Source organism: Leucoraja erinacea, chromosome 16 (genome assembly GCF_028641065.1).
Source record: "Leucoraja erinacea ecotype New England chromosome 16, Leri_hhj_1, whole genome shotgun sequence".
In the NCBI taxonomy this organism is placed as follows: Eukaryota; Metazoa; Chordata; class Chondrichthyes; order Rajiformes; family Rajidae; genus Leucoraja; species Leucoraja erinaceus.
This window is the reverse complement of record NC_073392.1, coordinates 2,449,278-2,475,000: the sequence shown is the minus strand read 5'-3', so window position 1 is coordinate 2,475,000 and position 25,723 is coordinate 2,449,278. Positions and strand designations below refer to the sequence as shown.

At 46.7% G+C, this 25,723-nt stretch overlaps 1 protein-coding gene across 4 annotated transcripts in view; it reads left to right on the top strand.

Moving 5' to 3' along the window:
* The window catches only part of arhgef3 (Rho guanine nucleotide exchange factor (GEF) 3), a 140,853-nt gene that overhangs the window by 87,209 nt on the left and 27,921 nt on the right, over nucleotides 1–25,723 (top strand). The window contains exon 1 of one of the 4 annotated variants that reach the window (XM_055647531.1): nucleotides 14,122–14,337. The exons of the other annotated variants lie outside the window; for them this stretch is intronic. Within the exon in view, the coding sequence (XP_055503506.1) occupies nucleotides 14,242–14,337 (96 nt within the window). The 5' untranslated portion in view covers nucleotides 14,122–14,241. Of the gene's footprint in view, nucleotides 1–14,121; nucleotides 14,338–25,723 lie in introns of those variants that run through there. 4 annotated transcript variants of the gene reach the window in all.

Genomic DNA, 25,723 nt, shown 5'->3' with positions numbered 1-25,723 from the left:
GTGCTGGCTCGAAGGGCCGAATGGCCTCCTCCTGCACTGATTGTCTATGTTATCCCGCTTTCTCATCCACTCCCTACACACTAGCAACAATTTACAGAAGCCAATTAACCTACAAGCCCGCACATCTTTGGGATGCGGGAGGAAAGCCACAGGGAGAACGTGCAAACTCCACACATGCAGCACCAGCGGTCAGGGACGACCCTGGGTCCCTTGGTGCTGTGAGGCAGCAGCTCCACCCGCTGCTTGGTGACGTAAAGCTCGGGGAATGTTCTTAGTTGGAGCGTGCGAGTGAGACGTGGGCTTTGCCTCCAACGTTGGTGCAGAGGACACAGAATAAACTCAAAGAAAGGAGTCTAGACCTGTGATTGCATCGTATGGAATGTGTCTGCGGAGAGGAGAGTGCGGAGCTCTTTGTAGTGTTGCTATGACACGCAGATGAATATGATAGTTGCTTTTGATGTTGTTCATCAGCAAAGGGAAGCTCGACTCATTCCCCATCAACACACCGGCTTTTATTTACTCAACTCTTTCATCATTAAGCCACCAATTCCACGTTTCATCTTCTGTTTTTTTGGTGAGAATCATGTAAATATTCATCAGTATTTCGCTTATTTTAACTATTTGAAGTAAATGTTCAAAGTGCGGGGCATGTTTTTATTAAGGCCTTACAGCTTGTTATAAGGTGATAAATGATAGGAGCAGAATCAGGCCATTCGGCCCATCAAGTCTACCCCGCCATTCAATCATGGCTGATCTATCTCTCCCTCCTAACCCCATTCTCCTGCCTTCTCCCCATAACCCCTGACACCCGCACTAATCAAGAATCTATTTATCTCTGCCTTAAATATATCCACTGACTTGGCCTCCACAGGCTTCTGTAAATTGATTCTGATCTTATTTTATCCACTAAATTCAAGTTCAAGTGACATTTATTGTCACATGCACCAATTGGTACAGTGAGATTTGAGTGGCCATACACCCGTATGAATAAATGGTGCATTGTTCAGAATGTTAAAGTGTTAAGTTACTTTCCTGATATTATTTGTTTGACCCTTCATGTAGGTGTGTGGGTGAATGTCCACTGAAGTGGAGCTGCAGTGAGATTCTTCTACATATTTCTTCCTTCCACCCGAGTGCGGCATCTTGGTCAGCATGGATGAGTTGGGCCGAAGGGCCTGTTTCTATGCTTTATCCACATGTACATAATGTCGGCCCCTTCATCGCTCTCTGTTGTCTGATAACGAGACTAAGTCTTCTTGGAATCAGGCACAAGATCAGTGGAGCTGAACACACTTCTCAGATAGGTGAACGCTTCAGTCAGAGTGCTGGAGTAAACTCAGTGGGTCAGATTGGCAGTATCTATTTGAGACTTTGTGCTTTTTTTCCTAACTACAGAAAGAAGGTCAACGTTCCTGGAGTGCTGAAGTATCTCAGCGGGTCAGTTTCGGGAGAACGGAAAGTGACGTTTCACAGAGTGCTTAACCAGAAGGCAGCATTGTGGAGAACATGGATAGGTGACGTTTCACAGAGTGTTGGAGTAACTCAGCGGGTCAGGCAGCATCTGTGGAGAACATGGATAGGTGACGTTTCACAGAGTGCTGGAGTAACTCAGCGGGTCAGGCAGCATCTGTGGGGAACATGGATAGGTGACGTTTCACAGAGTGCTGGAGTAACTCAGCGGGTCAGGCAGCATCTGTGGAGGACATGGATAGGTGACGTTTCACAGAGTGCTGGAGTAACTCAGCAGGTCAGGCAGCATCTATGGAGCTAAGGAAATAGGCATGGAAACCTGTAAGGGTGACCCGAAACGTTCACAGAAGTGCCCGAAACGTGGAGCTAAGATGCTGCTGCACCATAACTGAGGGGTCAGGCAGCATCTGTGGAGAACATGGATAGGTGACGTTTCACAGAGTGCTGAAGTAACTCAGCGGGTCAGGCAGCATCTGTGGAGAACACGGATAGGTGACGTTTCAGGTCGAGACCCGAAACCACACCGTTACTTTTCTCCAGAGGACCCGCTGAGTTCCTCCAGTACTTTGCGTTTGTCTCAGGATTCCAGCATCTGCAGTTCCTCATGTTTCCATGGAAAACCTTGTTCAACACCCACTGCACAGGGAATAGCCGAGTTCGGGCAGATTGCCCACAGTTAAGGAAAAGTAATTATTCCAGCAGTTGCTGAGCTGTGGGATCGCAATACTTGCCTCAGAGAGATTCCTTGTTTCTAAATAATGTGCTGTTTGGCTGGCCATAACATAATCTACCTCCTGTACATGAACCAATATCCTAGTAACCTTTGTGTAAAAAGGAACTCCAGAGATACTGAGGGCGGCACGGTGGCGCAGCGGTAGAGTCGTTGCGTTACAGCACTTACAGCGGCGGAGACCCGGGTTCGATCCCGACCACGGGTGCTGTCCGTAGAGAGTTGGTATGTTCTCTGTACGGAGCTTGGACACGCTAGAGGCAGGAAACATGTTCCCGATGTTGGGGGAGTCCAGAACCAATGGCCACAGTTTAAGAATAAGAAGTAGGCCATTTAGAACGGAGACGAGGAAACACTTTTTCTCCCAGAGAGTTGTGAGTCTGTGGAATTCTCTGCCTCACAGGGCGGTGGAGGCCGGTTCTCTGGATACTTTCAAGAGAGAGCTAGATAGGGCTTCTTAAAGATAGCGGAGTCAGGGGATATGGGGAGACGGCAGGAACGGGGTACTGATTGGGGATGATCAGCCATGACCATTGAATGGTGGTGCTGGCTCGAAGGGCCAAATGGCCTACTCCTGCACCTATTGTCTATTGTCGTCATGACCTGCGTGGGTCTCTGTGAGATCTCCGGTTTCCTCCCACACTCCAAAGATGTAAAGGTGTACAGGTGAATTGGCTCGGTGTAAATGCAAAAATTGTCCCTAGTGTGAGTAGGATAGTGTTAGTGTGCGGGGATCGCTGGCCGGCGCGGACTCGGTGGGCTGAAGGGCCTGTTTCCGCACTATATCTCTAAAACTAAACTAAAGGTGCTGCCTGTCCCACTGAGTTACTCCAGCATGTTGTGTCTATCCTCGTATCCTCGAATGCTTAGAAACCAATACTCCAGTCTGTTAGTGTTCTTGCATGTTGACATATTTGCCTGCAGCTTTCAAAGTGAAAAAGAACCTGTCCTATGATGTGTAGAACTAGCAGATGGGAATAGATGTTTCAGTCATGGGTGTAGGATATGAACTCTACACTCCTGATTGATGGCATCCAGAAGCGGGGAAATTGTGGTTGATTGTGGATGATATCACTTCCTTTGCCAAAGAGCAAATGCCATTGATCAAAGGTAGACAAAAACGTTGTACTTCCCCTTTTCCCAACTTGACACCATTCAGATAATAATCTGCCTTCCTGTTCTTGCCACCAAAGTGGATAACCTCACATGTATCCACATTAAACTGCATCTGCCATGCATCTGCCCACTATCCCAACCTGTCCAAGTCACCCTGCATACTCATAGCATCCTCCTCACAGTTCACACTGCCACCCAGCTTTGTGTCATCTGCAAATTTGCTAATGTTACTTTAAATCCCTTCATCTAAATCATTAATTTATATTGTAAATAGCTGCGGTCCCAGCACCGAGCCTTGCAGTACCCCACTGCCTGCCATTCTGAAAGGGACCCGTTAATCCCTACTCTTTGTTTCCTGTCTGCCAACCAATTTTCTATCCATGTCAGTACCCTACCCCCAATACCATGTGCTCTAATTTTGCCCACTAATCTCCTATGTGGGACCTTATCAAAAGTCCAGGTATACTACATCCACTGGCTCTCCCTTGTCAAAAAATTCCAGAAGATTAGTCCAGCATGATTTCCCCTTCGTAAATCCATGCTGACTCGGACCGATCCTGTTGCTGTTATCCAAATGTGCCGCTATTTCATCTTTTATAATTGACTCCAGCATCTTCCCCACCATCGATGTCAGGCTAACTGGTCTATAATCCCCTGTTTTCTCTCTCCCGCCTTTCTTAAAAAATGGGATAACATTAGCTACCCTCCAATCCACAGGAACTGATCCTGAGTCGATAGAACATTGGAAAATGATCACCAATGCGTCCACGTCTTGAGATGTTTTTTTTTCACTCTTTGCATAATTATATCTAAACGAGAAAGAATTATTTCATTCTTTTAATGCTTTGTTTTACGAGTTAAATGAAAGCTCGAGGGTTTGATTTTTGAGCCCATTCGGAGGGTGGGTGATCTGGAAAGGCTTGTAACACAGTCTCTGAAGCGTTGTGCGCTGAAACATAATGTAGTCACGCAAAGAAAGCTGGAATGGAAATCTGCGTTTACCACAAGCTGTGCTCCAGCTGTTCGGAAGGATGGTTCCAATCCATTTTCATGCACTGTAATTACCACCATTTGACTGTGCGCAAGTCCATTCTTACCAATTATCAACGGAACATTCCCTCAATGGGGTGAAGATATTTCTACATCTCAGGAACCGTCTCACAGTTGCCTGGAATTGTTTCTTTTCGTTTCGTTCGGAGATACAGCGCGGAAACAGGCCCCTGAGTCCGCATCCACCAGCGATCAATGAACACTAACACTACCCTGTTTAAGAAAGAACTGCAGATGCTGATAAAATTGAAGGTTGACAAAAATGCTGGAGGAACTCAGCGGGTGAGGCAGCATCTATGGAGCGAAGGAATAGGTGACGTTTCGGGTCGAGACCCAAAGGGTCTCGACCAGAAACGTCACCTATTCCTTCGCTCCATAGATGCTGCCTCACCCGCTGAGTTTCTCCAGCATTTTTGTTTGCCGAACACTACCCTACACACACACACTATATAACCATATAACCATATAACAATTACAGCACGGAAACAGGCCATCTCGGCCCTACAAGTCCGTGCCGAACAACTTTTTTCCCCTTAGTCCCACCTGCCTGCACTCATACCATAACCCTCCATTCCCTTCTCCTCCATATGCCTATCCAATTTATTTTTAAATGATACCAACGAACCTGCCTCCACCACTTCCACTGGAAGCTCATTCCACACCGCTACCACTCTCTGAGTAAAGAAGTTCCCCCTCATATTACCCCTAAACCTCTGTCCCTTAATTCTGAAGTCATGTCCTCTTGTTTGAATCTTCCCTATTCTCAAAGGGAAAAGCTTGTCCACGTCAACTCTGTCTATCCCTCTCATCATTTTAAAGACCTCTATCAAGTCCCCCCTTAACCTTCTGCGCTCCAGGGAATAAAGACCTAACTTATTCAACCTTTCTCTGTAACTTAGTTGTTGAAACCCAGGGACAATTTTACACATATAACAAGCCAATTTGCCCACAAACCTGTACGTATTTGGAGTGTGGGATTAAAGCGAAGATCTGGGAGAAAACCCATCGCAGGTCACGGGGAGAACGTGCAAACTCCGTACAGACAGCACCCGTAGCCGGGATGGAACCCGGGTCTCTGGTGCTGTGAGGCAGCAACTCTACCGCTGCACCATCGTGTCGACCATATTTTTAATATTCCAGCATCACACAATATTCAGGCGAAAGTACGTTGAATAGTGTCACCTATAGATTGCCTGATGTGAAAAATGGAAGGAAGGTTTGCCTTGGTGTACTGGTCGTGGCGGGCGTAGACTCAATGTGAGTGTTACAACGGTTCTGGAACGACCACACAGATACCACACGTTCACCATCACTGTGAAAACAACATTCACAACAAAAGATTCCCTATTATAAATAATAAATAAAGGTTCGCAATAACCAACCTGATCTCCCGGTGGCTCAGCACTTCAACTCCCCCTCCCATTCCGAATCCGACCTTCCTGTCCTGGGCCTCCCCCAAGGGCCACTGTAAAGTGGAGGAGCAGCACCTCATATTTCACTTGGGTAGTTTACACCCCAGCGGTATGAACATTGACTTCTCCAATTTCAGGTAGTCCCTGCTTTCTCTTCCCCTTCCCAGCTCTCCCTCAGCCCACTGTCTCTGCCTCTTCCTTTCTTCTTCCCGCCCCCCACACCAGTCTGAAGAAGGGTCTCGACCCGAAACGTCACCTATTTCCTTCGCTCCATAGATGCTGCCTCACACGCTGAGTTTCTCCAGCATTTTTGTCTACCTATTATAAATATGTACTTACGCTTGCTCTGAATTAAATCATTAATAATCATTTTGTTTGAAAGTATCATCACAAATTACTGGTTATCATAGAGTGATACAGCGTGGAAACAGGCCATTCGGCCCACTGGGTCCATGCTGACCACCTTCACATCCACTCCCTACACACTAGGGGCCATTTACGGGCACCAAGGAACCCACAAACCTGCACGTCTTTTGGGATGTGGGAGGGAACCAGAGGGGGGAGGGTGGGGGTGAGAGGGGGAAGGGGGTGGGTTAGGGGACTAGGGGTGAGAGGTGGGGGGAGGGCGTGAATGGGAGCGTGGGGGGTGGAAGGGGGAGGGGGGGCAGGGGGTGTGGGGGGGGGGGGGAAGGGTGAGGGGGGCAGGGGGGGGTGGGGGGGGGGGGTGGGGGGGGGGGGGGGGGGGAGGGTGGGAAGGGTGAGGGGGGGGGCAGGGTGGGGGGGAGGGGGGAAGGGGGGGGGGGGGGGGGGGGGGGGGGGAGGGGGGCAGGGTGGGGGGGGGGACGCAGGGGGGGGGGGGGGGGTGAAGGGTGTGAGGGGAAGGGGGGTGTGGGGGGGAGGGGTGAGGGTGGGGGGGAGTGATGGGAACACTGCTGCTGTTATTTCCCCTTCACATGTCAGGCCGCTGTGACAGGATGTAAAAGGAGAAGCAGACAGATGATGGCTTTGCGATTCAGCAGAAACCTGAGCTGCTAAACTCTCAGCCCAGTGAGCGAGTGCGGTGAATGTTTCAGCTGGTTCACCAGCAGTATTTGTCAGTAATCCTCACTGAGGAACTGTAGCAGTAACTCCAGCTCCATAAACGCCAGTGCAGTGGAACAATTGCCTCTATTCATCCCACTCACCAGATGACCATGTATAGTTTAGTTTAGAGATACAGCGCGGAAACAGTCCCTTTGGCCCACCGAGTCCACACCGACCAGCGATCCCCGCACACTGACACTATCCTACACACACTGGGGACAATTTACATTTATACCAAGCCAGTTAACCTACAAACCTGCACGTCTTTGGAGTGTGGGAGGAAACTGAAGATCTTGGGGAAACCCCACGCAGGTCATGGGGAGAACATGCAAACTCCGTACAGACAGCACCCGTAGTCAGGATGGAACCTGGGTCTCTGGCGCTGTGAGGCAGCAACTCTACCGCTGCGCCACTGTGATGATTTGATGATTTTAGCCTCTCATTTTGTCTGAAATCCAGAGTGTACTTTAAAATTATTTTTTTCCATTTACTTATTTTTTGGATAAATTATAAAGGGATACACACTAAATTCACGGAACGGTGTGTGACGTGCTGCTTTGCTATATGAAGGCAACAAGCACTTGTAAAAGTTAGAATGGAGACAAGGAAACACTTTTTCTCACAGAGAGTGGTGAGTGTGGAATTCTCTGCCTCAGAGGGCGGTGGAGGCCGGTTCTCTGGATACTTTCAAGAGAGAGCTAGATAGGGGTCTTAAAGATAGCGGAGTCAGGGGATATGGGGAGAAGGCAGGAACGGGGTACTGATTGTGGATGATGATCAGCCATGATCACATTGAATGGCGGTGCTGGCTGGAAGGGCCGAATGGCCTACTCCTGCACCTATTGTCTATTGTAATTCTCCTTCACAGAGATGAAGATAGAAGATCTTTGGCCACCTTTATCCAACCTTAAAGTGCTCAGATAAACCTTAAACCTGCATTAAACCTGTTTAAATTAATGAATAAATAAACTAAAAATTATTATCTTAAAAGAGGCACGCAAGCTCATAAACATTTTGTGGTATTATTTCAAATATATATTTTACAGTAAAGTGTAGCGACTTGTGATGTGTGTATACAGTGGCCTTATGTATAAAACAAGGAACTGCAGATAATGGTGCACAAAAAAGACACGGAGTGCTGGAGTCAGCGGGTCAGGCAGCATCTCTGGAGACTATCAACTTATGGCAGTTTTAAATATTTCGCAAACTGGTTTAAGAGCTAAAAGTGGGGATGATATATGTAATGTTTAAGGAAGAACTGCAGATGCTGGAAAAATTGATGGTAGACAAAAAATGCTGGAGTAACTCAGCGGGTGAGGCAGCATCTCTGGAGCGAAGGAATAGGTGACGTTTCGGGTCGAGACCCTTCTTCAGATGATATATGTAAAGTTACCTGTGGGTGGGGGATAGAAACTCAATGTTATTGAAGAAGAATGGAAGAGCTTGTGCCCCACAGCGCCAGGGATCCCAGTTTGATTCTGACCTCAGGCACTGTCTGTTTGGAGTTTGCACGTCCTCCATTTGACTGCGTGGGTTTCCTCCAGGTGAACCGGTTTCCTCCCACATCCCAAAGACGTGCGGGGTTTTTAATTAGATTGGCCCTCTGTAAGTTGCCTCTTGACCACAGCGAATGGATGCTAATGCGAGTCAGGCAGCATCTCTGGTGAGAAGGAATCGGTGACGTCTCGGGTCGAGACCCATCTACAGACTGAGAGTCAGGGGAAAGGGAAACAAACCAGAGATATAGACGGTGATGTGGAGAGATATAGAACAAGTGAATGAAAGATATGCAAACATGTAACGATGAAAAAGGAAACAGGAAACAGGAAACAGGCCATTGTTGGCTGTTTGCTGTGTGTGAATGAGAAACTGGTGCACAGTTGATGGGGGAGGGATGGAGAGAGAGGGAGTGTAGGGGTTACTTGAAGTTAGATAAATCAAGATTCATACCACTGGGTTGTAAGCTGCCCAAGTGAAAATATGAGATGCTGTTCCTCCAGCACATTGTGTCTATCTTCGGTTTAAACCAGCATCTGCAGTTCCTTTCTACAAAAGTAGAACAGATAACCGATGGGCCGAAGGATCAGTTTCTTAAATCAATCAATGAGATTAAATAAATTAAAATTAACTTGTGACATAACAATCCCAGTTTTATGGACAAAAAGGTGTCAAGCTTCACAACACCACGACATAATGTGTGAATACGTTGCTGACTTAAATATCATTGATTATTGTCACAGGGGTGTGTGCAACAAAGGGGTGTGCAACAAAGGGGTGTGCAACACAGGGGTGTGCAACAAAGGGGTGTGCAGGAGTGGACACATAGTACAGTTTAGTTTATTGTCACATGTACCGAGGTACAGGGGGAGAAAATCTTTTGTTGTGTGCAAACCAGTTAGTGGAAAGACAATACATGATCTATTTACAGTACATAGATACATGATAAGGGAATAACGTTTAGTGCAAGGTCTGATCAAAGATTTCAAGAGAGAGTTAGATTTAGTTCTTAGGGCTAAAGGAATCAAGGGATACAGGGGAAAAAGCAGGAACGGGGTACTGATTTTAGATGATCAGCCATGATCATGTTAAATGGCGGTTCTGGCTTGAAGGGCCGAATGGCCTCCTCCTGCACCTATTTTTTAATGTTTCAGGAGGAACTGCAGATGCTGGAAAATCGAAGATAGGCAAAAATTATGGAGAAACTCAGCGGGTGCAGCAGCATCTATGGAGCAAAGGAAATAGGCAACGTTTCGGGCCGAAACCCCAAATATTTCTCTGTTCTATGTTCTAAAGTTAGTCCGAGGGTCAGATGCAGGAATCTGGAGCCCGTTGTTTTACGAAGGAACTGCAGATGCTGGTTTAAACCGAAGATAGGCACAAAATGCTGGAGTAAGTCAGTGGGACGGGCAGCATCTTTGGAGAGAAGGAATGGGTGACGTTTCGGGTCGAGACCCGTCTTCAGTCGGGAGAATGCACACCCAGAGCAAGGGGATAAATAACCAAGGGCCACACGTTTACCATGAGAGGGGAAAGATATAAAAGGAACCTGAGGGGCAACTCTTTCAAGTGAGTGGTGGGACGAGTTGCCAAAGGAGGAAGTTGAGGCAGGTACTAGAACAGCATCACAAAGACACTTGGGCAGGTCATCAGCGGTCGCTCGCAGCGAGTCTGACTGTCCTCTCATGGAGGACGCCTGCCTGAGCCCCGTGACTTTGTTTAACGTGGGGAGACTGGTGCACAGACAGCCACCTCACGGTCCTTGACAGATCTGGGTCAGGATCCAGTGGCATGGAGTCCAAGACGACCGGAGACCCTTTTCTGCCGCAGCCTTCATCCGCCTTCCCAGCCGTTGTGACGTTAGCTCCACTAAGGTCAGTCATCGTCCTCCGCCTGTTCCACCGTAGAGGTCTTGGTTGGATTGGCTCTTTGTCAGGGACCTCCCCATCGACCTTACCGCCATGGGTGGCCCTACCAGGAGCATCGATAGCTCCAGACGGCATCGCTCTCAGGATCTCAGGACCACTCAAGCTTCTCCACCACCACAAGGTGACAATCCGCGGAGAAGGGACATGGATAGGAAAAATTATATTGGCCAAACACAGGCAAATGGGACTAGCTTAGATGGGGCACCTTGTTTGGCATGGACAAGTTGGACTGAGGGGCCTGTTTTCGTGCTGGGTGACTCTATTTCATTCAAGGGCATTCAAGAGACGTTTGGAGAGACAAGGATATGTGACGGCAGATAAGATTGAGTCTTGGTATCATGTTCGGCGTTTTGTTTTCTGTGCTATGGTTTCAGAATTGTCGCAGCATGAAATTGTGACCTCATGTTGACCTGTTTTTACAAAATGTTAAATGGTCAGCTCGACATAGATTGCAAGACCTACACCAAACCCAAACCAACTAGGAGCAGACGAGGGCATTCGATCCAATTTGTCATCCCAGCTACCAAGACAGATGTGTACAGCAATTTGTTCTTCCCCCGCACAATTAAAACATGGAATAGTCTCCACCCAACTATAGTTACCCAACCAGATGCAACTACATTTAAAGTAGCTCTTTATTCCCAATAACCCTTTCTGGCTTAAGTCCTTCCTCCACCACCTCCACACAGTTTAAATTCCATTTGGAATATTTTGGAGGACCAAGAACCAAGAACCAAGAACCAAGAACGTCAGCACATGAGAGACAAGAAAGGATCCCGAAAAGATTTGAGAAAGTTGGTTCTCTGAAGGCAGACAACGTCTTCCCATGAAAGCACGTAGAAATCTCTGGAGCACTTCAGAGATAGACAACAGACAATAGACAACAGGCGTAGGAGGAGTAGGCCATTCAGCCCTTTGTGCCAGCTCCGCCAATCAATGTGATCATGGCTGATCATCCCCAGATAGTGGCTTTAGGATGGAGAGACTTTATTGAAGATTAGGGTTGAGAGACAACAATGACATTGGTGAGAGTGGATGGAATGGAGGCCAATCTGACTAATGTAGGCGAGCAGAGAATGGTGTGTAATCCACCGTGTTACGTTACGTACTGTGGGGAGATTAGAGATGAATAATAACATTTCCCGAGGATTAACTGTACTTTGTGAAAACGCTGACTCAGCGCTCTGACCACAGTGAATACCTGATTGGATGGATGCATGACGGGGAACAGAGACCTGACCAGTGATCATGTTTTCAAATAATTCAGGGTGATGGAAGATTGGACTGAGAATCCTGCTTAATTTTCTTGCCCAGTTTGTCCTGTCGTCCACTTGTTTCTAAGGGCGGCACGGTGGCGCAGCGGTAGAGTTGCTGCTTTACGGCGAATGCAGCGCCCGGAGTCCCTGGTTCGATCCCGACCACGGGCGCTGTCTGTACGGAGTTTGCACGTTCCCCCCGTGACCTGCGTGGGTTTTCTCCGAGATCTTCGGGCACTGAATTTGCCCGCGTAGATCATCAGCCGGGGGTTGACTCATTTCCCCTTTGTTAATCCAAGTTCTGCTCGTTGCTTTGTACCTCTGTGAATCGATGGAAAGTTTGTGTAGGAGGAGACAGATACAGGTTTGATACTGCAACTGGTTCAGACCCACGACATCCAGTGTGGTGGTGCCACTAAAGTACTTGTAGATAGCAAAGATGGTTGTCAAAAAATGACAGCAGGATCTTGGTCAGTCAGGCAGCCGGGCTGCAGAATGGTTGATGGAGTTTAATACAGACAAGTGCGAGCTGTTGCGATTCGAGGTATAATAAACATGGGCAGGACCTACACAGTGAATGGCAGGGCTCGGGGAATTGTCTGTTGTCTATTGTCTGTTGTATATCTCTGAAGTGCTCCAGAGATTTCTACGTGCTTTCATGGGAAGACGTTGTCTGCCTTCAGAGAACCAACTTTCTCAAATCTTTTCGGGATCCTTTCGTGTCTCTCAGTTGCTGATGTTCTTGGTTGGGGATCTAGGATGAGGGATATTTGTAAGTGGCATCACAGGTAGATAGGGTTGTGAAGAATGTTTTCGACACATTGGCCTTCATCAGCCAGAGTATTGAGTATATAAGGTGGGAGGTCATATTACAGTTGTACAGGACGTGGGTAAGGCCACATTTAGAGCACTGTTTAAGAAAGAACTGCAGATGCTGGAAAAATATCCCCATATCCCTTGATTCCCTAAGAGCTAAATCTAACTCTCTCTTGAAAACATCCAGTGAATTGACCTCCACAGCCTTCAGTGGCAGAGAATTCCACAGATTCGCAACTCTCTGGATGAAAAAGTGTTTCCTCATCTCAGTCCTAAATGGCCGACCCTGGGTAGAAACTCGAGGTCACCTAACAGTTGAGCCAAAGAACCAAAGAAAAGCAAACTGCCTGGACCTGATTTGTAAAAAATAGTTGTCTCACCGGAAAACCTAACGTTTAAAGAGTCTGAAGAAAGGTCTTGACCCGAAACGTCACCTATCCATGTTCTCCACAGATGCTGCCTGACCCACTCAGTTATGGTGCAGCAGCATCTATGGAGCTAAGGAAATAGGCAACGTTTCGGGCCGAAATCCTTCTGGAAATAGGCAACGTTTCGGAAGCTCCTATTTCCTTAGCTCCGTAGATGCTGCCTGACCCGCTGAGTTACTCCAGCACTCTGTGAAACGTCACCTATCCATGTTCTCCACAGATGCTGCCTGACCCGCTGAGTTACTCCAGCACTGTGTGTGTCCTTTTTGAAATAGGTGCTTTATCTGTCTGCTCAGTGCAGACTAATCAGGATAAAGGCCTTGATTCTTCTGTGTGTCTTTTTTGTTGTTGTAAACCAGCATTTATTTTGTGTGTAGGTAGGAACTGACTGCAGATGCTGGTTTACACCGAAGATCGGCACAGCATGCTGGAGTCACAATTTTTGTATTCATTTTTTGTATCACTTTGCAAGTCCTAGTTTCTTTGTCATTCCTAGTTTGCAATTCCTAGTTTGCAAGTCCTAGTTTCTTTGCTATTCCTAGTTTGCAAGTCCTAGTTTAAAACCAAGACGAATGGTCTCCCTTCCACGAGAGCCACAAGCAAAGATCGTATAGCAGAGCAAGATGGGTTACTCTCTCTGCTATAAGATCTTTGGCCACAAGTGTGCTGGCTTGTGTGTGTGTGTGTGTGTGTGTGTGTGTGTGTGTGTGTGTGTGTGGCTGTGTGTCTGTGTGTGTCTGTGTCTGTGTCTGTGTGTGTGTGTGTGAGTCTGTGTGTGTGTGTGTGTGTGTGTGTGTGTGTGTGTGTGTGTGTGTGTGTGTGTGTGTGTGTGTGTGTGTGTGTGTGTGTGTGTGTGTGTGTGTGTGTGTGTGTGTGTGTGTGTGGGGCTGTGTGTGTGTGTGTGTGTGTGTGTGTGTGTGTGTGGCTGTGTGTATGTGTGTGGCTGTGTGTGTGTGTGTGTGTGTGTGTGTGTGTGTGTGTGTGTGTGTGTGTGTGTGTGTGTGTGTGTGTGTGTGTGTGTGTGTGTGTGTGTGTGTGTGTGTGTGCTGTGTGTGTGTGTGTGTGCGTATGTGTGTGTGTGTGTGTGTGTCTCTGTGTGTGTGTGTGTGTGTGTGTGTGTGGGGCTGTGTGTGTGTGTGTGTGTGTACGTGTGTGTGTGTGTGTGGCTGTGTGTGTGTGTGTGTGTGTGTGTGTGTGTGTGTGTATGTATGTGTGTGTGGGGGGTGTAAGCGACAGTTGGAAACTGAGCATGGTTCAGTGAGCTGGGCCATGTTCCGCCCATGTCTGTGTCTGTGGGCGGCAGCTTACTGCTTACTGCTGCTGGCTGCCTGTCTGTTACCGGGAGCTCCGTCACTCTGCGAGTAACAGCAGCGGCGTGAGATGTAAGAGCAGCTGAGCTAAACCACGCCAGCACAGTGGCCGCTGTACTGCCGACCCCCCCCTCTGTCCTCAACCATGGTGGCCAAGGATTACCCCTATTACATTGCAGCCAAGAGGACAAACTGTGCCTTGGAGGCGCGGACCATCAGCTCCTCGCTTAAAGAGACGGAGGTGAGTTTCTTTCTCGGTTCGGGAAGGAACTGACTGGTTTAAACCGATGAAATGCTGGAGTAACTCAGCGGGACAGGCAGCATCTCTGGGTGACGTTTCGGGTCGAGACCCTTCTTCACTCAATGTGTGCATGAGGGTTTAATTTTGTCCCATCTCGGTTGCATTAAGGACTTGGATTATTTTTTACACTTAGCAGTAGATTTACTGATGTATCGTTTTTATTTTGTGTTTAATTTAATTTATTGCCGAGGGACAGTGAAACAGCTTTCCTTTTGCTCGCTTCCCCGTCAAATCATTCTGTATACAGCCACAACCATAGACAATTAAGTGTATGAAACGCTGGTATGATGTTATCTGTGAGTCTTGTGTGTTTGCAGGCAGCTGTAAGAATTTCAGAATTCAGTTGTCAGTACATATGGCAATGAGCTCCCTAGCACTAAGTGTGGTTTTGGCTGTGTAGACAGAGGAAGATTTTTCACTGACTACTCAAAAAGGTTTCATTGTATCTGTAGTAGACAAAATTGCTGGAGAAACTCAGCGGGTGCAGCAGCATCTATGGAGCGAAGGAAATAGGCAACGTTTCGGGCCGAAACCCTTGGGTTTCGGCCCGAAACGTTACCTATTTCCCAAGGAATTCGGCCCCGTTGCCTATTTCCCAAGGGATTCGGCCCCGAAACATTGCCTATTTCCCAAGGGATTCGGCCCGAAACGTTACCTATTTCCCAAGGGATTCGGCCCGAAACGTTACCTATTTCCCAAGGGATTCGGCCCGAAACGTTGCCTATTTCCTTCGCTCCATAGATGCTGCCGCACCCGCTGAGTTTCTCCAGCACTTTTATCTACCTTCGATTTTTCTAGCATCTGCAGTTCCTTCTTGAACATTAAACAAGGGGTCACAGTTTAAGGATAAAGGGGGAAATCCTTTAGGACCGAGATGAGAAAAAAAAATTTCACACAGAGTGGTGAATCTGTGGAACTCTCTGCCACAGAAGGTAGTTGAGGCCGGTTCATTGGCTATATTTAAGAGTGAGTTAGATGTGGCCCTTGTGGCTAAAAGGATCAGGGGGTATGGAGAGAAGGCAGGTACAGGATATTGAGTTGGATGATCAGCCATGATGATATTGAATGGCGGTGCAGGCTCGAAGGGCCGAATGGCCTACTCCTGCACCTAATTTCTATGTTTCTATGAAGAAGGGTCTCGACCTGAAACATCTCCCATTCCTTCTCTCCAGAGATGCTGCCTGTCCCGCTGAGTTACTCCAGCATTCTGCGTCTATCCGCATACACATATACATATATATATATATATACACAGTGTTAAAGAACTGTATCTGGGTACATGTGGTAATGAACTGCCGTTGAATTGATGAACCTTTAAACACTCTTGACTCTTGAAGAATGAAATACAGCACCAGGTTTTCCACTGTGTTGTGTTTTTTGAGGCAGCAGAAGCTCTCTCCTCTTGCCCTTTCAATCCCGCTCAGCTTCCCTGGGGAAAATGGACTAACTGAGGTCTCTCCATCTCCTGGTGAAGCCTTTGAAGTCCCCAGCCCAGACAGCAGCTGATATGAGATCTTCTCTCCTTTCCAAAACGCCTGCCTCTTCCATCTTGGCTGCCTCACTGTGCGGTTTGCGCTCTGTTGATACAGTAATGTACAACTCCTTTGAGGATTTGGCCTGGCAGTCGGCAAAGGGGGGGGGGGGGGGGGGGGGGGGGGGGGGAAACCGTCTAGCTTTTCTGGGCTCAGGAAAAGGGCAGGAATTTTATGAGCGCGCGTGCTTGAAGTGTACTTTCCATCTGTGTCTGTGCTCTTTCATTGAACGATGAAGCAAGATTGAAATGCTCACCAAACCCCCGCTGTCGATTGAAAAGCCTCCAGCCTCCTCTCTCGACCTTGGTTGAACCGAGCCATTTACCCGGTTACAAATCTCCCCATTACAAACCTGCAGAATGACTCACTTCCATTGTACATCAATGAGAGGACTAGATAGGCAGGAATGGGGTACCAATTGGGGATGTGGAAGTGGTGGAGGCAGGTTCATTGGTATCATTTAAAAATAAATTGGATAGGCATATGGATGAGAAGGGAATGGAGGGTTATGGTATGAGTGCAGGCAGGTGGGACTAAGGGGAAAAAACATTTGTTCGGCACGGACTTGTAGGGCCGAGATGGCCTGTTTCCGTGCTGTAATTGTTATATGGTTGTTATATGGTTATGATCAGCCATGATCACAGTGAATGGCGGTGCTGGCTGGAAGGGCCGAATGGCCTCTACTCCTGCACCTATTGTGTATTGTCTATAAACCACCTGTGATTTGCTGTAAAAAACATCCGTAAATGGGTAGTATTTTGGGTTAAAGCTGCTGTTCCAAACTTTTATCAATGTCCATAAAAAATATCATGCTAGGTCCTTGTGCCTTTAGTTTAGAGAAGCAGGCCCCTCGGTCCACCGTGTCAGCGCCGACCAGCGATCCCCGCACACTAACACTATCCTACACACACTAGGGACAATTTTTACATTTTACCCAAGCCAATTAACCTGCAAACCTGCACGTCTTTGGAGTGTGGGAGGAAACTGAAGATCTCGGGGAAAACCCACGCAGAAAGTACAGACAACGCCCGTAGTCGGGATGGAACCCGGGTCTCCGGCGCTGTGAGGCAGCAACGCTACCGCTGCGCCACCATGCCGCCCTTGATGTGTCCATTCATGTTGATTTGCAACTTGGTGAAAGATTATAGCAACAAGAGTAGATAATGTGAAGATCAATGGGGATCAATCTGCAAGATGCATCTGTGGATTTGTTTAAAGTCTTAACACAGTCTTGGAGCAACTTGACTCCAGCACTTGGTTTTGCTCAAGATTCCAACACCTGACGTTCCTAATGAGCCTTGTTCAATTCTTGATTAAGTGCGATTACCTCCCCTGGTAAATTGAATGTCCTTCCACCCATTCTATTTTAGCCCGATGAGTTAGAGGAACTGCAGATGCTGGATCACATGCAGGCAGACAAGATTGGTTTATATTGGTGTCATATCTAGCACGGACATTGTGGGCCGAAGGGCCTGTTCCTGTGTTGTACTAAACTTTGTTCAATGTTATAAAGTTGGAGCTACCTATTTTTATCCCCAGGAGCTTTGCAAAACTACAACAAATGTTCTAAAGAATTAAAAAGACATCTTCTGGCACCCCAGGCAATTCATCAAATGATCACAGTTTTCTTTTAAACAACTCATTACTAGAATACAGTTCCAATTAAATACAATTCTTTACGAGGCCGTGCAAATGTCGATTAGGTTTGTGTCATTTAGTGAAATACAGTATTGATTTATAAAACATCTGCCAGACTAATTCCGTACTTTATTTACAAAGTGGCATAAAATTTGAGTTTCTCTTTAAATTGATTTGACTCTTGTAGCTTTTAAAGGTGATTTTAATTAAACAGCATTGAGTTTCATGTGCTGTACGTAACCTCACACATATCTACTGCTGATTAAAACCCAGAAGCTGGCTTGTGGAGTGAGAGGAGGAGTTACAAGTAGAGTTGGCTCCAAGCTCCGGAGTAATCGCGACCAGTTTGCCACCTAGCTTCCCCATGCTGCAATAACAATGTAGCTCTTTGCAATTAACAATGAGCGATTGCATCTGCAATATTCAAGTGGGTGTAGAAGGAACTGCAGATGCTGGTTTAAACCAAAGATAGACACAAAGTGTTTAAGAAGGAACTGCAGATGCTGGAGAATCGAAGGTACACAAAAAAGCTGGAGAAACTCAGCGGGTGCAGCAGCATCTATGGAGCGAAGGAAATAGGCAACGTTTCGGGCCGAAACCCTTCTTCAGACACAATAATTCAGACACAATAATTCAGACACGATAGACACAAAGTGTTGGAGTTACTCAGCAGGGACAGGCAGCGTCTCTGGATGGAAGGAATGGGTGACATTTCGGGTCGAGTGGCGATTCGGGACCTCCGAGCCACGGAGTGTGTTTGACTGTCCCGACGAGAGGGCCTGTACATCCGGCTGTCCGTAGCAGCGACTGCAGAGGTCTATGGCCCCGACCACGGGTGAACAAGGAGGAAGACTGACTGTACTTTGTGCCTTCCACCACAGTGAAGAATGCTGTGGTGGATGTTTGTGTTAAACCAAGTCAAGTTTATTGGTCACAGACACATACGAGATGTGCAGTGAAATGAAAAGTGGCAATGCTCGCGGACTTTGTGCAAAAAACAAACAAACAAACTACAAACAGAATGGAACAGAATCACATATTCTTTTACATATTAAATATTGTGGGCGGAAGGAAAAAGGGGAAAAAAAACAGCAATTTAAAAAACAAACCCAGTAGAGTGGAACAGTAAAGTTAGTCCCTGGTGAGATCGGAGTTTACTATCCTAATGGCCTCTGGGAATCTTATTGTGTATTGTGTGTTCTTTTTTTAATTGTACCGTTGCTGGCAAATTCATTTCACTGCACATATATGTATGTGACAAATAACATTGACTATTGAGACAATTCTTCAGTCTGAAAAAAGATCTGAAGAAGGGTCGCAACCCGAAACGTCACCCATTCCTTCCCTCCAGAGATGCTGCCTGTCCCGCTGAGTCACTCCAGCATTTTGGGTCTATCTTTGGTTTAAACCGGCATCTGCAGTTCCTTCCTACACATTTAATGTGGCATCCTGTTTGACACATCTATTGTGGGCCACTGGGCCTTTCCCACTACTGCATTGTTCTACGTTTTTCAAATCTGGGCAATTCTAAATAATACAATAGAATCTGCATTGTTTCCTCACTTTTAATTTAGAACAAATAACATTTTGTTTCAGTTTAGGGACTTGTGTTTATAAACTCTAAGAGCAGAGTTCGGCCATTCGCCCCCATCAAGTCTACTCTGCCATTCAATCATGGCTGATCTATCTTTCCCTCTCAACCCCATTCTCCTGCCTTCTCCCCATGACATCTGACACCCATACTCATCGAGAATCTATCTATCCCTGCCTTAATGCCTTTGTGCAGAGTCAGGGAGACGAGGAGACTTTTTCTCACAGAGAGTTGTGAGTCTGCGGAATTCTCTGCCTCAGAGAGCGGTGGAGGCAGGTTCTGCTCAGGACATTATTACCCGGAAATTAATAGGGATCAAAAAGTATTTTTGATTTTTGTACACTCTGGGGTTTAGAAGGATGAGAGGGATTCTCATTGAAACATATATAAGATTGTTAAGGGTTCGGACACGCTAGAGGCAGGAAACATGTTCCCGATGTTGGGGGAGTCCAGAACCAACACACAGTTTAAGAATAAGGGGTAAGCCATTTAGAACGGAGACGAGGAAACACTTTTTCTCACAGAGAGTGGTGAGTCTGTGGAATTCTCTGCCTCGGAGGGCGGTGGAGGCCGGTTCTCTGGATGCTTTCAAGAGAGAGCTAGATAGGGCTCTTAAAGATAGCGGAGTCAGGGGATATGGGGAGAAGGCAGGAACGGGGTACTGATTGTGGATGATCAGCTATGATCACACATTGAATGGCGGTGCTGGCTCGAAGGGCCGAATGGCCTACTCCTGCACCTATTGTCTAATTGTCTAAATATATCCATTGACTTGGCGTCCACAGCCTTCTGTGGCAGTGAATTCCACAGATTCAGTTTCATGTGTGCAGTGAAAAGCCTTTTGTTCCGTGCTAGCCAGTCAGCAACCTCTAACGATAGATAATCCTTCTCATCTCCATTCCAAAGGACAGTATGATGTTAAAGGGTAAAAGTTTCTACAGCGGAGTTCTGTTAGCTAAGATGTTCTACACACAAGTGTTAGATGATGAACACAATGGAGGAGGAACACACACCCGGAGGAGGCGCTGTCCTGAACGGCTGCCTGTCCTGCAGCTGTCCGTTTTTTTCCCTTATTTTTTATTATTTTTAGTACGTTGAGTGTGCAGTCAGGGGGCCTAATCTTTTTATGTGTAGGGGGTGGTGGGGGGGAAGGGGGAAACTGTTTTTCAAGTCCCTACCTGGTCGGAGGGGTTGCCTTCCTCCGAGCAGCGTCTTCAACCCGTCCTCGCGGCCTACCAGCGGGTCCTGGAGCGATGTTTCCCTGAGGGGACCTGGCCAGAACCTCGGCTTTGGTGGCGGCGCGGCGCTGGAGCGCTGTCGTGGAGCGGGCGATGCCTTTCCGCGCTGTAACTCCAGTATGCTGGGACCGCCGATAATAACATCGTGGAGCCGCGGTTCTGTGGAGCGGCCAGCTGCGACGCTGAACTTTACATCCCGGAGCCTGGGATCTCTCGCCGAGATCGCCAGTGTGTGGAGCTCCGTCCAGCGCGGTCAGTTTGGCTTGGAAGCCGCGGGCTCCGTTGGGAAGGCGGCCGTTCCTGGCACCCCAAGCCGCTGGGGGTTCTCCCGACGCCGGAGCACCATCACCCTGCGAGAACATCGGGCGCTGTGGCGGCGACTGTGGAGGCCTCAATAGGCCCGACTTTGGGTGGACAAGAGGATGGGGACTGGACTTTGTGCCATAGTGAACCACTGTGGGGGGATGTTTTTGTGTTTTGGTGTTGAATTTCTTCTTGAATGCTATGTTGTATTTTTATTAGTGTGCTGCAAGGACATCTGAATAAGGGGATTAATAAAGTCTAATCTAATCTAATCTAATCAATGTGTCTTCATTTTGAGCTATAACTCATTTAGCATCAGATAGTTGACATAAAGAAGCATCTCCTGGATGCTTTGTATTTCGGGGCATTGTTACTTTTTGGTACAAATTGGTTACGAAAGAACTGCAGATGCTGGAAAAATCGAAGGTAGACAAAAAATGCTGGATAGACACAACTCTGCGGGTGAGGCAGCATCTATAGAGCAAAGGAATAGGTGACGTTTCGGGTCGAGACCCTTCTTCAGTCTGAAGGAATAGGTGACGTTTCGGGTCGAGACCCAAAGGGTCTCGACCCAAAACGTCACCTATTCCTTCGCTCCATAGATGCTGCCTCACCCGCTGAGTTTCTCCACCATTTTACTTTTCAGTATATCGGTAACTCTATATTTTATTTGATAAAGCAGTTTTTGAAAGACAAAACTGTAGTTTTTTCTACCTGTAATGGGATGATTGGATCGATTTTTTTCCCCACATCCTTGTGTGAAAAGAGGAACAGCATCCCTCGTCCCATCAGAACTGCCCCCTCCGTCGACTCTTCTAAGTCAAGACTTAAAACTCATCTTTACTCCCAAGCCTTTCTTGACGTCCTCTGAATGAGGGCTACATGTATGTAGTGATGTATGTACTTAATCTATGAACCAATGTTGTGTAACGTTAGTCCCTCCACCAATGTAAAGCACTTTGGCCAACGAGAGTTGTTTTTTAAATGTGCTATAGAAATAAAAATGACTTGACTTATGGAATTTCTAGGGTTTGGAGTTGGAATTTTGATGAGCTTTACTAAATATAGACAAATTACAATGAGGGCACCATATTTAGGAATTTCTTGAGGTGCAGCTTATATGTGTGATGTGGATGTTGGCTTGTTTGGGCGTGAGTCATCATGGTGGCTTATGTTTGGTACCTTTTTATTGATTGCAAATTGCTAACGCACGAATGGTTGACTTCTCTCCGTTATCCACAAGTAACGGTCCTGTCCTACTTGGCTGTCAGTTGCTTGTCACGCAGATGGCCCGCTAAGATCTTGTATATCGCAAAATCCTGGGATGCCGCGCTGCCTATGTCATCGTGGACCATGCGCGCAACACGTGCGTGTCACGACGAGCGCATCGTGAGTCGTGACGCGTAAATGATGACGCGCAGATGACGGCCAAGTGGGACAGGCCCTTAAGACAGGAAAGTGGCCGTGTGGGCGGCACGGTGGCGCAGCGGTAAAGTTGCTGCCTCACAGCGCCAGAGACCCAGGTACAAACCCGACTATGGGCGCTGTCAGTACGGAGTTCGCACGTTCTCCCCGTGACCTGCGTGGGTTTTCTCTGAGATCTTACGGCTTCAAAGGCGTACAGGTTTGTAGGTGAATTGACTTGGTGTAAATGTAAACATTGTCCCGAGTGTAGGATTGCGTTAGTGTGCGGGGGTCGCTGGTCGGTGCTGGTCCGGTGGGCCGAAGGGCCTGTTTCTGTGCTGTATCTCTAAATTAAACTAAACTAAACTAAGCCTGCATTAAGGTAATATTACCCATGGATGAATGGATCAATGCTGCCCCAGACTGGGGCTTAGTCAGTTGTGCCTGGGCACTCACAAATCCATCTCCCTTAGCCTTTCCATGCTAAAGGCAATTATTGTGAACTTCACATCTATTTAGTCAAAGCCTTCATCAGCAAATTCAACAGATATTACTGTTGCTCCAGGATATGTCAGTGCGGTGCTGGCTAGAAGGGCCGAATGGCCTCCTCCTGCACCTATTTTCTATATTTTCTGTGATTCATTCATCTGTATTTCTGCTCCACTAGTTTAAGAGCGACCATTAACTGTTTATATTCAATTTACCCTTTCAGAAGAAACCATGCGACATAGATTTTTATTTGTTAAGTCAACAAAGTAGAGTGAAACATGCAAATAGTGGCGTTTATGTGTGAAAATCTTCTGCACCGTGAAGCTGGAGTTTAGAAGGATGAGGGGGAAACCTCATTAAAACTTACCGAATAGTGAAAGGCCTGGATAGAGTGGATGTGGAGAGGATGTTTCCACTAGTGGGAGAATCTAGGAACAGAGGTCACAGCCTCAGAATTGAAGGATGTTCTTTTAGGAAGGAGATGAGGAGGAATTTCTTTAGTCAGCGGGTGGTGAATCTGTGGAATTCATTGCTACAGACGGCTGTGGAGACCAAGTCAATGGATATGTTTAAGGCAGAGACAGATAGATTCTTGATTAGTGCGGGTGTCAGGGGTTACGGGGAGAAGGCAGGAGAATGGGGTTAGGAGGGAGAGATAGATCATGATTGAATGGTGGAGTAGACTTGATGGGCCGAATGGCCTAATTCAGCTCCTGTCACTTGTGACATAAAGACCCCAGTTCTATGTATGGTGGTGATTGCTTGAAGGTGTGACACAACATGATCAAATACTCATAGAGATGTACAGCATGAAAACAGGCCCTTCGGCCCATCTTGCTGATGCCAGCCAAGTTAGTATAGTGGATTATTTGACCTAAAGGATCATCATGCGTTTATGGAACAATCCTTTGTGTATCATGAAGATCCCAATCAGCGATATATTTTTATTTTGGAGATTCAAAGATCTGCGGAGACTGAAGTTTTGAGCAAAACACAAAGTGCTGCAGTAACTCTTTGTTTTGCCTTTGTGTTCATTGTTCACAGAGTGATACAGCATGGAAACAGGCCCTTCGGCCCAACTTTCCCATGCCAGCAAAGATGCCCCAGCTACACTGGCCGAACCTGATCCCTTTCTGGGATTGTGAGAATTTCCCTAAAACTCTTTTTTCAGCTTTTGAAAAGATTTTCCATTCTCTGACATTCAGCACCATATAAATTATTAACTCTCCTCCTTAACAAAATAATCTAAGCAACTAATAATTCTTGTCATCTACACATTGAATGACCATGTTTTACCCCTCCATCACAAGTCAACATTGAGCAGTGTAAGACATGTTTGTATAAATCGCCAGAATACTACAGTATTTGTGGAAAGGATCTTATTTAATGCAGCTACACACAGGTTAGCAGCTAGTTAAAACGTTACATGCATAATGCCCCGTTTGTCCTTCCAGAGAGCCCCAGGGTATTCTAGTCAATGAAATGAGCTCCAAGCTAATTTCCACTTGTAATGTCGGAACCCTGAAAGTTAATTTATACACGCCAAGCTCTGACAAACCGGAATGTAATTGCAACTAGATACAATATTGGTCAAACAAGAGTATCAGAGCTACCAACTTATTCCAATGCACTCATTTCAAATGATTTCCAAACATTGGTCCTATCGGAAATTAATTCTGAAGTAGGGTCCTAACCTAAAACGTCACCTATCCATGTTCTCCACAGATGCTGCCTGACCCACTGAGTTATGGTGCAGCAGCATCTATGGAGCTAAGGAAATAGGCAATGTTTCGGGCCGAAACACTTCTGGAAATAGGCAACGTTTCGGGCCGAAACCCGGAAGGGTTTCGGCCCGAAACGTTGCCTATTTCCTTAGCTCCATAGATGCTGCTGCACCCGCTGAGTTACTCCAGCACTCTGTGAAACGTCACCTATCCATGTTCCCCACAGATGCTGCCTGACTCGCTGAGTTACTCCAGCACTCTGTGAAACGTCACCTATCCATGTTCTCCACAGATGCTGCCTGACCCGCTGAGTTACTCCAGCGCTCTGTGTCTATCTTCAGATTATTTCAAATTCAGGAATATGGATGGACTACCATTGGAGTCTTTCATTTGGGCGTGTGCATCATTCAAAAGAAATACAAGCATGCACGGCACAAAGATGTGCCCGTTTCTGGGGACATTTAATACCAACTAGTTTTACGTTTAAACAATGGCTGAATCCACTGGTTTAAACCGAAGATAGACACAAACGCTGGAATAACTGAGTGGGCCAGACAGCATCTCTGGAGAAAAATAGGTGACATTTCGGGTTGAGACCCTTCTTCAGACTGAGAATGAGGGGAAAGGGAAACGAGGGATATAGACGGTGATGTGGAGAGATATAGAACAAATGATCTCTCCCCTGCTTTCTCCCTCCTTCCCCTTCCCATCTCTCCCACAGCCCACTGTCTCCCCCTCTTCCTGCCCCCCCCCATCCCCTCATCAGTCAGAAGAAGGGTCTCGACCCGAAAAGTCTCCCATTCCCTTGCCCCATAGATGCTGCTTCTCCCGCTGAGTTCCTTCAACATTTTTGTCTACCTTCGATTATTCCAGCATCTGCAGTTCCTTCTTACACATAGAACAAATAAATGAAATATATGATAACTAACAATGATAAAGGAAACGGGCTTTTATTACTAAAACAGTATATGATATTGCCTTGTGTCCCAAACAGAACAATGAAATTCTTGCAGCACCACAACACAACATAGTATTCTGTAAACAATATAATAAATGAAAAAAGATTCTGTATGCATAGGTACACACATGCACACACGCACAAGATGCTGCCTGACCTGCTGAGTTACTCCAGCATTCTGTGTCTAATTTGATTTAGTTGATGCCCTGCAGTTTGTCAATTTTAGTTTTAGAGATACAGCGCGGAAACAGGCCCTTCGGACCTCCATAATGTTTGGGACAAAGACCCATCATTTATTTATTTGCCTCTGTACTCTACAATGTGAGATTTGTAATAGAATAAATTCACGTGTTTAAAGTGCACTTTGTCAGATTTTAATAAAGGCCATTTTTATACATTTTGGTTTCACCATGTAGAAATTACAGCAGTGTTTATACATAGTCCCCCCA